Source organism: Hemitrygon akajei, chromosome 19 (assembly GCF_048418815.1).
Source record: "Hemitrygon akajei chromosome 19, sHemAka1.3, whole genome shotgun sequence".
Classification (NCBI taxonomy): domain Eukaryota; kingdom Metazoa; phylum Chordata; class Chondrichthyes; order Myliobatiformes; family Dasyatidae; genus Hemitrygon; species Hemitrygon akajei.
Genome location: NC_133142.1, coordinates 51,352,454 through 51,365,744, shown reverse-complemented (window position 1 = coordinate 51,365,744; position 13,291 = coordinate 51,352,454). Strand labels below are relative to the sequence as shown.

General features: G+C 39.7%; 1 protein-coding gene across 3 annotated transcripts in view; it reads right to left on the bottom strand.

Moving 5' to 3' along the window:
* The window catches only part of LOC140741924 (interleukin-1 receptor-associated kinase-like 2), a 71,722-nt gene that overhangs the window by 5,904 nt on the left and 52,527 nt on the right, over window positions 1-13,291 (bottom strand). For 2 of the 3 annotated variants that reach the window (XM_073072493.1, XM_073072492.1), the window contains 3 exons: window positions 11,852-12,043; window positions 8,603-9,416; window positions 4,438-4,566 (listed from right to left, as the gene is read on the bottom strand). In XM_073072493.1, the coding sequence (XP_072928594.1) occupies window positions 4,438-4,566; window positions 8,603-9,416; window positions 11,852-12,043 (1,135 nt within the window). Of the gene's footprint in view, window positions 1-3,218; window positions 3,400-4,437; window positions 4,567-8,602; window positions 9,417-11,851; window positions 12,044-13,291 lie in introns of all 3 variants that reach the window. The other variant, XR_012102172.1, reaches the window with a different exon arrangement.

Sequence of the window (13,291 nt, the reverse complement as noted above, 5' to 3'; positions counted from 1 at the left end):
GTAGTTCCTTCCCTTTTGCCCTTTCTGAACAAGGAAATCACATTGGCTGCTTTCCAATCTGAGAAGCATAGATTGAGTGGACACCAGAGACTTTTCCCCAGGACATCCCATATATGGCTAATACAAGGGGGCATAACTTTTAAGGTGTTGGTAGGGGAGTATGGAGGGGTGATGTCAGAGATAAGTATTTTTTCTTACACAGAGAGTGGTGGGTGCATTTAATACACTGCTGGATTGGTAGTGGAGGCAGATACATTAGGGATATTTAAGAAACTCTTACATAGGTACTTGGATGAATGAAAAGTGGAGAGCTGTATGGGAGGAAAGGGTCAGATTGATCTTGGAGTAGGTTAAAGGGTTGGCACATCATGGGGGCCAACGGGCCTGTACTGTAATGTTCTATACAATTATAGTTTTATTTTATTTCGAGATATGGCACATTAATAAGCCCTTCTTGTCCAATAAGCCCACATGATCCCATTACAGCCATGTGACCAATTACCCTACTAACCCATACATCTTTGGAATGCGGGAGAAAACTGGAATAAAATTGCCTAAATTGAAGGCGCTAGACTGCCCTAAGGTGTTCATCCTTTTAGTGGAGATCTAACATTTTGTTGGTGATTGAATCTACAAGATAAAGATTCCTGAGGGGATCCTTAACCACAAGATCTCTGATTTAACCCTCCTCAGCCCAAATCTAAAGTAGCCTCTATCCAGGTAGGCTCCTCAATGTAATGTGCTAAAAGCATTTCTTGATGCATTGCACAAATTTTACAATACCCTTGCCAGTTTATGGGCAGGCCAACTGACATAGTCTGTTATTAAGCCGTTGCCATTTTAGAAACACTTGTAATGAAGCTTATATTGCGGTTTGGCCCTTGCATAGCTCAGGCTTACAACAAATTAACTTTTAAATAACATTAATGTGGTTAAGGTGAAAATAAATCCGAAGGGTTTCTACAGTTATAGTAATAGCTAAAGGATAGTGAGGGATAAAATTAGTTCCTTAGAGAATCAGAGTGGACAGCTATGTGTGGAGCTGAAAGAGATGGGGGAGATTTTGAACAATTTCTTTTCTTCGGTATTCACTAAGGAGAAGGATATTGAATTGTGTAAGGTAAGGGAAACAAGTAGGGAAGTTATGGAAACTATGACGATAAAAGAGGAGGAAGTACTGGCGCTTTTAAGGAACATAAAAGTGGATAAATCTCCAGATTCTGACAGGATATTCCCTAGGACCTTGAGGGAAGTTAGTGTAGAAATAGCAGGGGCTCTTACAGAAATATTCCAAATGACATTAGAAACGGGGATGGTATGGAGGATTGGTGTATTGCTCATGTGGTTCCATTGTTTAAAAAGGGTTCTAAGAGTAAACCTAGTAATTATAGGCCTGTCAGTTTGACGTCAGTGGTGGGTAAATTATGGAAAGCATTCTTAGAGATGGTATATATAATTATCTGGATAGACAGGATTTGATTAGGAAGAGTCAGTATGGATTTGTGCATGGATGGTCATGTTTGACAAATCTTATTGAATTTTTTGAAGAGGTTACGAGGAAAGTTGACGATGGTAAAGCAGTGGATGTTGTCTATATGGACTTCAGTAAGGCCTTTGACAAGGTTCTGCACGGAAGGTTAGTTAGGAAGGTTCAATTGTTAGGTGTTAATATTGAAGTAGTAAATTGGATTCAACAGTGGCTGGATGGGCGATGCCAGAGAGTAGTGGTGGATAACTGTTTGTCAGGTTGGAGGCCGGTGACTAGCGGGGTGCCTCAGGGATCTGTACTGGGTCCAATGTTGTTTGTCATATACATCACGATCTGGATGATGGGGTGGTAAATTGGATTAGTAAGTATGCAGATGATACTAAGGTAGGTGGCGTTGTGGATAATGAAGCAGGTTTTCAAAGCTTGCAGAGAGATTTAGGCCAGTTAGAAGAGTGGGCTGAACGATGGCAGATGCAGTTTAATGCTGATAAGTGTGAGGTGCTACATTTTGATAGGAATAATCCAAATAGGACATACATGGTAAATGGTAGGGCATTGAAGAATGCAGTAGAACAGAGTGATTTAGGAATAATGGTGCACAGTTCCCTGAAGGTGGAATCTCATGTGGATAGGGTGGTGAAGAAAGCTTTTGGTATGCTGGCCTTTATAAATCAGAGCATTGAGTATAGGAGTTGGGATGTAATATTAAAATTGTACAAGGCATTGGTAAGGCTGAATTTGGAGTATTGTGTACAGTTCTGGTCACCGAATTATAGGAAAGATGTCAACAAAATAGAGAGAGTACAGAGAAGATTTACTAGAATGTTACCTGGGTTTCAGCAGCTAAGTTACAGGGAAATGTTGAACAAGTTAGGCCTTTATTCTTTGGAGCGTAGAAGGTTGAGGGGGGACTTGATAGAGGTATTTAAAATTATGAGGGGGATAGACAGAGTTGACATGGATAGGCTTTTTCCATTGAGAGTAGGGGGAGATTCAAACAAGAGGACACGAGTTGAGAGTTAGGGGGCAAAAGTTTAGGGGTAACACGAGGGGGAATTTCTTTACTCAGAGAGTGGTAGATGTGTGGAACGAGCTTCCAGTAGAAGTGGTAGAGGCAGGTTTGGTATTGTCATTTAAAGTAAAATTGGATAGGTATATAGACAGGAAAGGAATGGAGGGTTATGGGCCGAGTACGGGTCAGTGGGATTAGGTGAGAGTAAGCGTTCTGCACGGACTAGAAGGGCCGAGATGGCCTGTTTCCGTGCTGTAATTGTTATATGGTTTATACGGTTATATGGTTGAGATTTTGAATGACATTCATGAATTTTAAAATATTGGAAAATGTAAAATAGAGCTTGTAATTGATATCAATAAACCGATTTTGCATATTGTTTAAGAACATTTCTATCAGACCAGTCCATTTTATTGCACCATGAAAAATATTTAGGGTGCTGGTCATGCACTTTGTTAAAAGCTAGATTAAAACTCCACAAAAAAGGATATTTCTAAAGTTTATATGATTCGTCACTTTAGTTTCCATTGTTTCTAAGTAAAGCATCCCAACATATTTCAGTGAAGATGAACAAAAATTAAGTAGTATTAAGACTAGTTTATATCTTTTTAATTGCATTAATTTTTAGACAGTTTGTGGTATTGGACTTCTGAAATTGGAAGTCCAGATTCCTTTATCAATTTTGAAAAGGGCAGCAACATATACTTGTTTTCTTACCTTTCAAACTTGCAGTTATTCATTGCTAAATATAAGAAATGCAAGAGACAGCAGAACCAGCAGAAGCTACAATAAATCTGTTGGAGGAACTTGAAGGGTTGAGCAACATCTGTCTGGGAGGACTTGTCAATGTTTCAGATTGAAACCGTCCATCAGGACTGAAAGTAGACAGGAGAAGTAGCTAGTGTATAGGGGAAAGAAGAACAGTTTCAATCCATAACATTGGCAATTATTTCTGCCCCACAGATGCTGTTTGATCTGTTTTATTTCTGCAGCAGAAAGTTTGTTGCATTAAAACCTTAATTGCCTTAGGGATAATGTTATAAATGATGTTCTCTTGGAGTGGTGTTTTCTGAGTGTAATTTTAGTGGGCTGTTCATTGGAAGTCATGTTTTCTGAAAATAACAGTTCCCATTATGTCAATTCTTCACATGTGCAAAATGAAATTATTTGCAATCATTAGATATTTGAAGCCATTGAAACATATAAACCTATCATTTGGACACAATGAAAATACAGTATCTTCAGACTTCTGGCTTGACTGTATAAATTCCATCATGTTCTTTTTTATTGTAGTTCAACATTCTGGTTCATTCTGTTTAAAAATAATCTAATATTAAATCTTGATGTTCACATTTGAAAACAAGCTGAAGTTTTGCAGCATACCAGGCTAAAATTTGCTGTTTGTAATCCTGGGAAGCAATTATGAAGGTACAAACATTGATATGGACAATATTCTACTCAGAATTGATTGGTGATATGATCAGCAAGAGCAGCCAATCAGAAAGCAGTCTGTAAATCTACATTGGCACATTCAATGTGACAACACAATTTCATATTTTCTCTTTCATTGTAGTAGTTATTACCTCAATGATGTTAATCTACCTCTCTGAATAAACATTTAAGAAACAATATTTTAGGCTTTATCCATCAACAGATTATACAAATTCCAATGATATTTTGCTCCTGTTTGATAACAGGCACTGAAATTCTTGCATGACTGAAAGGTGAACTGAGAAAGGTTCTCTTTTCATTATCCCAGGCACACCATGAAACCTACTCAGTGATCACTCACATTCAAAGACACTGGATATAGGGAGGCAATGATCAGTTATGTTGTGATACAGGTCAAAATTTATCAACAACAAATATGGCAAGAAAGCCCTCCAAAGAGGGGATTACATGAATCACCCCGATAATAAGCAGCCACCATACATACCCTCAGTTACAAAGGGAGCCGAGAGGAGTTCAGTAGTATTGATCTGTTCCTCTTCATATAAAACGATTTTATCTACTAGTTTCTTTTTGTGAGGATTGATCTCAATACTTGAGGAAGACAATGTTACTTCTGTAAAATGAAGACAAAGAAATTTAATGTGGCATAACCACTTGGGTAATTATCACAAAACAAATTGTATTCCCCATTTTAATAAGAGGGAACACTGACCTAAAACAGGATCATGAAAGTAGTGCTGCCCATTTGTGAACTTAAGGTTGTTATAGCCGGGGTGGAAATGCAGACAAGCTCCCAGTACATATTAAATGCTCCCAACAGCATCTGGCTCAAATAGCCTCTGACAACCAAGCCCAGCTTCTGGCCTTCGTGTGTGGTTTAGCTAATAACCCCGGTGGAACCGTTTCCACTGACAGGAGAAGGGGCAACAGTGGCAAAAAGCAGTTGCTTCGGGTAGATGGGGCTCATCTGCCATGGTTGGCAGCTCGTCTAGGGGAAGGAAAACTCTGATCTCAAACTTCTGCTGCCTTGCGATTCTTCCCACTCATGGGGAAGGCTTCAGGAGTAAACCCAGAAGGAAAAGTCTGGAGCTGGAGACCCCAAGGCAGTCCTACATTGAGTTCAATGCTGACTGGCATCTCCTGTGATGCTTCTGGTACCAACTACTCCTTTGGATTCATCAGATGCATGGAGAGGGGAGGCTTGCTACAATGGGCAAAGCTTACTCTCCATATCGTGTTGCCCAGGCTTGCATATCTAGACAGCTGGAGCACAATATCCATGGCCAACTCTGACCGACGGAGCCTCAACTCAATTACACCACCTTGTGCAACAAAGTAACATTTCTGAGAAGCCATGCCAAGACGCAAGTTTATTCCATATATCTAGATAAGAATTGTTTGAAATGATCATATAAACTGATTAAGGATACAAACTCTATATAACCACTGCCAGCCCTCTTCATACAAATAAAAATAGATATAAAATTTATAGCTTTACAAACATTGAACTTTTACATACTCAGCTATTAAATACTTCACTGTCGACGTTTCGGGCCGAGACCCTTCGTCTGTCCTGACGAAGGCTCTCGGCCCGAAACGTCGACAGCGCTTCTCCCTATAGATGCTGCCTGGCCTGCTGTGTTCCACCAGCATTTTGTGTGTGGTGTTGTTTGAATTTCCAGCATCTGCAGATTTCCTCGTGTTTGCTCTTTAAATACTTTACTGATTTGGCCCCCAATGAGTTGTAACCGATGTTAAATACGCTGATGTTTATTGAACAGTCCTTGTTGTGTTGCAGCCTGAATCAAATTTGTTATCAATCTTTTTGTCAGTTGTCCCACCATGCACTCCACAAATGCGACAAATTAGATTTAAGTAACATTTATGCTTTTCTGTATTTATTCAGATCAGATATACTTTTAAGGCAAAGTACAGTTCTAATAACAGTCTCAGAGCAGGGACAAATATTTATTAAATAACTCTATTAAATAAAGGCATCCATAAAAATTATTGTAACCGATGATTTCTAGAGAACAGAAATCTTGAACAGTGTCACGAGCTTCTTAAACAAAAACTTCACACCATTTTAAAAGTTTCTTCCGGTAGGCAGTTAATCTGATCAACCATTCTAGTCAGCCCTCCTGACTCCCCTCTATTACCTCAATCACAGCACGTACTGTAAACATTTTAAACCACTTTTTATAATGCTGTCTTCATTGTCAATAAATGCTGGCATTTATGTATTAATGCACATTTTATTCCATATCCATATTTGAAAAGCAAACACGAGGAAATCTGCAGATGCTGGAAATTTAAGCAACATACACAAAATGCTGGTGGAATGCAGCAAGCCAGGCAGCATCTATAGGGAGAAGCACTGTCGATGTTTCGGGTCAGGACGTAGGGTCTCGGCCCGAAACATCAACAGTGCTTCTCCCTATAGATGTTGCCTGGCCTGCTGCGTTCCACCAGCATTTTGTGTATGTTGCTGTCCATATTTTAAACCCCTGATTTTATTTTTATATAATTCTTTATTCTTTAGAGTTGTTGAAGATTGGTGTTTTTTGGTGCACGTTGTGCCAACATACCACAGAAAATTATTAATACATGTAAATGTGTATGGTGAATAAAGTTGATTCTTGATTTAGACCTCACAGATGGTGGCTTTTCTTCAGCACACTTTAACACTTCAATTTACTTTTAAAAAAAATTTTCTCTGGAGTGCTGTGACTGCTCACTTCTGTTGGGGTCAGTTGATGTTCTGACCCAGATCCTGTTCTTCAAGAATGTGACTGGGGAAAATAAAGGCTTGTTTTCCCTTTGAGAAGTTGGTCATGGCCTGAATCAACTCCAGCCTAAGCAAGATTCTGGAGCCATTGCTGCTGGCCTATCGCCATGATAGGTCTACTGCAGATACAATCTCACTGGCGTGTCACTCGGCCTTGGATCACCTGGACAATAGCAGTACCTACATCAAACTGCTGTCTATTGATTACAGCTCGGTTTTCAACACAATCATATCCTCAGTTCTAATCAATAAGGTCCAAAGCTCTGTACCTTTTACTGCAACTCTGACTTCCTCACTGGAGACCACAGCCAGTGCAGATTGGAAATAACATCTCCTCCTCGCTAACACTGCACCTCAAGGATGCGTGCTCAGACCACTGCTCTACTCTCTCTATGTCCATGATTGCATGGCTTGGTACAGCTCAAATGCCATCTATAAATTTGCTGAATACACAACCACTATTGGCAGAGTTGTAAATGGTGATGAGGAGACATACAGGAGCAAGATAAATCAGCTGGTATAGTGTTGTCACAACAACAACCTTGCACTCAACATCAGTAAGACCAACAAACTACTCAGGAAGAGGAAGTCAAGGAAGCACACACCAGTCCTCATCGAGGGATGAGGGGGTAAGCAGCTTCAAGTTCCTAGGTGTCAATTTCTCTGAGATCGATCTTAGGTCCAACTTATTGATGTAATTACAAGGAAGGCAGAATAGCAACTACATTTCATTCAGAGTTTGAGGAACTTGGTATGTCTCTAAAGACTCACAAATTTCGACAAATGTATCTTGGAGAGCATTCTAATTGGTTGCATCACCGTCTGATATGGGGGGGGGGTGCAATGTACAAGATTGTAACAAGCCACAGAACTTTGTAAACTCAGCCTGCTCCATCATATACACTAGCCTCCCCAGCAGCAAGGACACAGTCAAAAGGATATGCCTCAAGAGTTGACATCCATTATTAAGGACTCCCATCACCCACGACACGTCCTTGTCGCATTGCTGTCCGAGGAGGTACGGGATTCTGAAGACACTTAACATTTCAGGAAGAGCTTCTTGCCCACTGCTATCTGCTTTCTGAATGAACAATGAACCCTTGAACACTACCTCAAGGTAGTTTTTGTTCTCTTTTTGAAATAATTACTTAATTTAATGTTTTTTTAAAGTACTGTGCATTGTTGTATTTTTTTTTACAGTCTTAGACACATAGGCTAGAGTGGCCTAAGACTTTTGCACAGTACTGCAGTAATTTTATGTATTGCACGGTTCTGCTGCAAAAAACAAAAACAAATTTCATGACATATGTGAGTGATGATAAACCTGATTCTGATATGGGTCTCTATGGTGGACCAAGAGTGGGAAGAGGACAGGGAGAGAGGAATCATGGTTGTGAAAATGTGAAGGGAGAGGAGAGGGAGCATGAAGCACCAGAGAGACATTTTGTAATGATCAATAAACCAATTGTTTGGAAACAAAGGACCCTGCCTGGTGTCCAAGAGCTGGATGTGTCTCCACTAGTGCCACCCACTGCCCCGGGCACTCCTTCTCTGCCATCTGTCCCACACCCCTCCCATGGCGCTCCACCCTTGCCAGATTTACAAATTCACTCTGCCCACTTTCACAAATACAATACTGTGCAAAAGTCTTAGGCACCCTTACTATATATATGCACCACAGACACATATATATGCCACATTTGTGCTCCTGACTTGTCCTCTAGTGATCTGCATTGGTTGGGTACACCAAGGCCATTAACCTTCAAGGGACTGTGTCCAAACGTGAGACTTCCAGGAAGCAAAGGCAGAATACTTTTCAGTTGTGTGCACATACATCTGCTTTCACAGACCTGAACATTACCTGGACTCGTGCCATTGGGCATTGCTGGGCAATTTCCCACAGGATTCTCTGAAGCACATGCTTCATGACAGAGTTCATTGATGTTATAATTCCAGTAGGAAAGATCTCTTGAGGGGGTCTTTGAATTTGCAGATCCTGAATTGATTATTGCTTTGTCTCTGCTCTGAAGAGACAGCATAGGAGAATCATCAGAACTACAGCAATAGTTCTTCGAACAGTCTTTGTAGTTGTCTCCAACGTGGTTCAAAGTATTTGCTGTCCTGCCTTTTGGATATGGAGCAAATTCACAAACACCGTTTGATGCAGTACTAGAATAGTCATGTGAAACATAAGGTTTATCTAAGACCCTGTATCTTGGTGGAGATAATTCTTGAACAAAATGTCTGTTGGGCCTGCGACCAGGTGTTTTGATTTTTGAATTGTCTTCAGATTTGTTACAGCAACAGGTGTACTCACTGTACGTACACTTTGTCTTAACATTGCATGCTTTGTAAGACAAATGGCAAGGCTTTTCCAGCTCAGGGTAGGAAGAAAACATGTCAGACTCATCTGATTCACATGGTACATTAAGCAATTCTGGATCAGGTGGCTGTTCTGAGTCTCCTTTTAAGTCTTTGAAAATGGTTGGACTCTGGGGTAGTGAAAACTTAACACCATTATTAGGGTCCAGAAAAGGAGAGAGGATCTCCCTTTTTTCCAGTGGAGACAAGGCCAATTGATTTAGCTTGCATGCAACATCATCTGTCTCCTCAGGAGAGCTGTGCACATCATAGTGATTAAGGTCATGCTCTAGACTTTCCAGCAGAGAGTAAACCTGTAAAATACAGACAATACATGTTAGATAACTCTGGCTCAATGCATGTAATATGATTGTAGAAGAAATGAACATATTTGGACTGCATACCTCCATCAGGAGAAGTAAAATCCACTCTCTTTCTAAAATATTGTATCAAACTGTGAATGTATTCTTTTTTCATTTTCCATATTAACCAACATTGATACAGTATTGACATCTTTTAAAGGCTTAGCTGGTTTACAAAGCAAATAGTTATCTTATATAGAAAATTGTTCTGCCAAATGTGACGATGCGGGATTCTCAAGACTTTCAAATTGTGTTATACATAAATATCATAACACTATTGCACAACCACCTTTCATCAAAAGCTTTTAAAGTTTTTAAAAGTTATTTAAAGTAATACTTGGCTTTTGCCTTACAGATTTTGATCTAAGGGAGAAATTGATGATAGATTTCAGATTGCAAAGCAAATAGTTGAAGATGTTGGTACAGAATACAATATACCAAAGCCATTCTGGCAATGACATCATTGTGCAGCCAATGACTCATCCTACAACAAATTTGGTTGACATGGTTTCCATTATATCACTCCTCAATTTAACAGGTTAGTTCTTCATGCATTACAATCTAGGCAGAGATGCTATCTTCTAAGTATCTAGTTACTGGTTGTTCCATGCAGATAGTGGTGCTTACCTGAACCAAGCTATCGGAAAAGGTGATAGAGCCAGGTACAATTATGTTTCAAAGGCATTTGAATGATAATTGATTAGGAAAGGCACAGGGATGCAGACAAATAAGATCAGAGTGGATGCGCATCAAGATGAACATTAGTGGTCTGCTTCTGTACTGAATGATTCAGTCAATGGAAGAGGAGATTTTCAGGCAGATGGGTCTCGCCAGCCGTGGTTGGCAGCTCACCTAGGAGAAGGAAAACTCTGATCTCAAACCTCCGCTGTCTTGCAACTATACCTACTCACGGGGAAGGCTTCGGGAATAAACCCTAAGGGAAAGTTATGGAGTCCTTAAGGCAGTCCAAAGTTGAGTTCAACGTTGACTGGCAACTCCCGTAATACTGCTGGTGACAAGCTGTCTACCATTCCTTTGAATTCATCGGCTGTGTGGAGTGAAGGAGCCTGCTGTATGGGCAACAGCTTGCTCTTCCTAACGTACTGCCCAGGCTTGTGTATCATGTAGATGGCTAGCACGCAACATCCATGCATGACTCCAACCAACAGAGGGCCTCACAGGAGAAGATTGCACCACCACAGACAAAATGCATTAAGGCATCTGCAATGAAATCTGATACACCTTCAAAAATGTATTCTTATCTACACGTAGGTGACATACAATACTGTAGTGAGAAAAATTTGAATTAAGTGTGACAATGATAGTCTTGTTTGACTCCAGTCTTTATAGGGTTCTAAATACATTTATTATACAAATACGTATGTAATATACAACCCTGAGATTTGACAGCCACAAAACAAAGAACCATGGAACCCATTCAAAGAAAAACATCAAATGCCCCTCCCCTGTGCACAAAGAAAAACCAAATCATGTAAATGGCAACAAAAAAGAAGAGCAGAAACACAGAATATAAAACACAAAATCAAAAGGCATATTTCAGCTCAGTTCAGGGTTCGTGATTTGCAGGCTTCAAAAATCACCCAAAAATAGCAACCAAGAAAAGGAACGACCAGAAAATAGAACACATCATAATGTGAATTAGAGTCCAATCTACAAATGGCATTGATTAAACCTTGCCCTGGCACCATTATCCGACAACATCTTTATTGAGATTGGTTAGTACTCTGGCTTTTTTGACCTCATTGACCAAATTTCTATGGGCTAAACTTGAGGAGGGCATTCCACAGTCCTTCCCAAGTGACAGGCTTTAATGAGGTTAAATAGCAAGGCAGTCTAATCCCTGAGAGATAATGAGAAATTCTGTATTGGATCTGTGTGACTCTGGATGCCACTGCAACAGTGCCCAATTTTACATTTGAAATCATAGGTGAAATTATTTTAAACGGTTACCCTACAGAAAAACAGATGCAACACACACAAAATGCTGCCTGGCCTGCTGCGTTCCACCAGCATTTTGTGTGTGTTGCTTGAATTTCCAGCATCTGCAGATTTCCTCGTGTTTGCGAGGAAAACAGATGCTTCATTTTCAAAGCACAGCATTGCTAACAATGCAGTATTACAATAATTACATGTAACTCAGAACATTCAACCCAACAAATCCTTGTAGGTAATTATCTTCTACAGAAGCTCTAGTTATAATTCTATATAACTGTCTTGTCCCCATATTCCTGTATCTCCCTTGCCTTAAGTAATCTACCTAACTTGCTAAATGTTAATATGGTCAATTTTCCCAGCACCACAAATCTGTCTAATAACCCCAAATGTTTTCTTCTTCTTCATATAGCAAGGCATTTTTTTAAATTTACCTCTTTCATTTTGGGTCTTTTCTTTCTGATGCACAGACAGGCAATTGCAGCAAACCTAACTGCAAAATGAAGGGGAAGCAGTCCAGCTTTTGGATCCAGATACATCTGACAAATTTTGAATGCCACTTTCTCTGGATCTGCACAATTTTTCATTTGCTTTTCTGCCTCCAGTTCTCCCAACATGAAATCTTTCTGTTGACAGGAAGATCAAGTAATGCATCATTTCCAGATATTTGTAAACATTTTCAAGTATTAAATATTTTAGTGCTGATTAAGGCAAAAAATGTGAATGAGAAAATAATATGTCAGCATGAAACATTAAAAGGGCACATTTGAGTAAAGCTACCTCTGCCAGGCCACAGTATAAATAGATCCCCAAATCATATACACAATGAATATTATTTTGCAGTTAATAAATCATTCACAAATGAAGATCTTAAGAAAATGCTGCCATATGATTATGATAAAGATAGAAGGAAAAGAAAAGGGTAAAGGCACAAAGGAGAGCTTAAAACAGAACTCTCAGAATGTCTTGTGAGATTGGCATAAACAGAGACAAAACAAAGAGGTCAGTCTCCAAAATAGGGATGCCATGGTAGTGCAGCAGTTTGCACAACACTATTACAGCTTCGGGTGGAGTTCAGAGTTCAAACCCAGCACCAGCTGTAAGGAGTTTATACATTCTCCCCATGACCAAGTGGGTTTCCTCTGGGTGCTCCACTTTCCTCCCACAGTCCAAAGACATATTGATTAGTAGGTTAATTGTTCATCGTAAATTGTACTGTGATTAGGCAAGGGATAAGCAGGTGGGTTGCTGGGTGGTGCAGGTCATTGGGCCAAATCATCTCTGGTTAAGTTAAATACATAGATAGATAGATAGATAGATAGATAGATAGATAGATAGATAGATAGATAGATAGATAGATAGATAGATAGATAGATAGATAGATAGATAGATAGAATTATTTGTGGCATTGTATATTCATTATCCAGTCAATAGCTACTTTATTAGGTACACCTGCTTGTTAATGCAAATATCTAATCAGCCAATCATGTGGCAGTAACTCAATGCATAAAAACATGTAGGCATGATCAAGAGTTTCAATTGTTGTTTAGACTAAACATCAGAATGGAGAAAAAATGTGCCCACAGCAACTTTGACTGTGGAATGATTGTTGGTGCCAGACAGGGTGGTTTGAGTATTTCAGAAACTGCTGATCTCCTAGGATTCTCACGTACAACAGTCTCTAGAGTTTACAGAGAATGATGCAAAAAACAAAAAAAAAAGTCATCCAGTGAGTGGCGGTTTTCTGGGTGAAGATGGCATGTTAGTGAGAGAAATCAGAGGAGAATGGCCAAGCTGACAGGAAGGTGATAATGACTTAAATAATCACACATTACAAGAGTGATGTGCAGAACAGCATCTCTGAATGTATGACA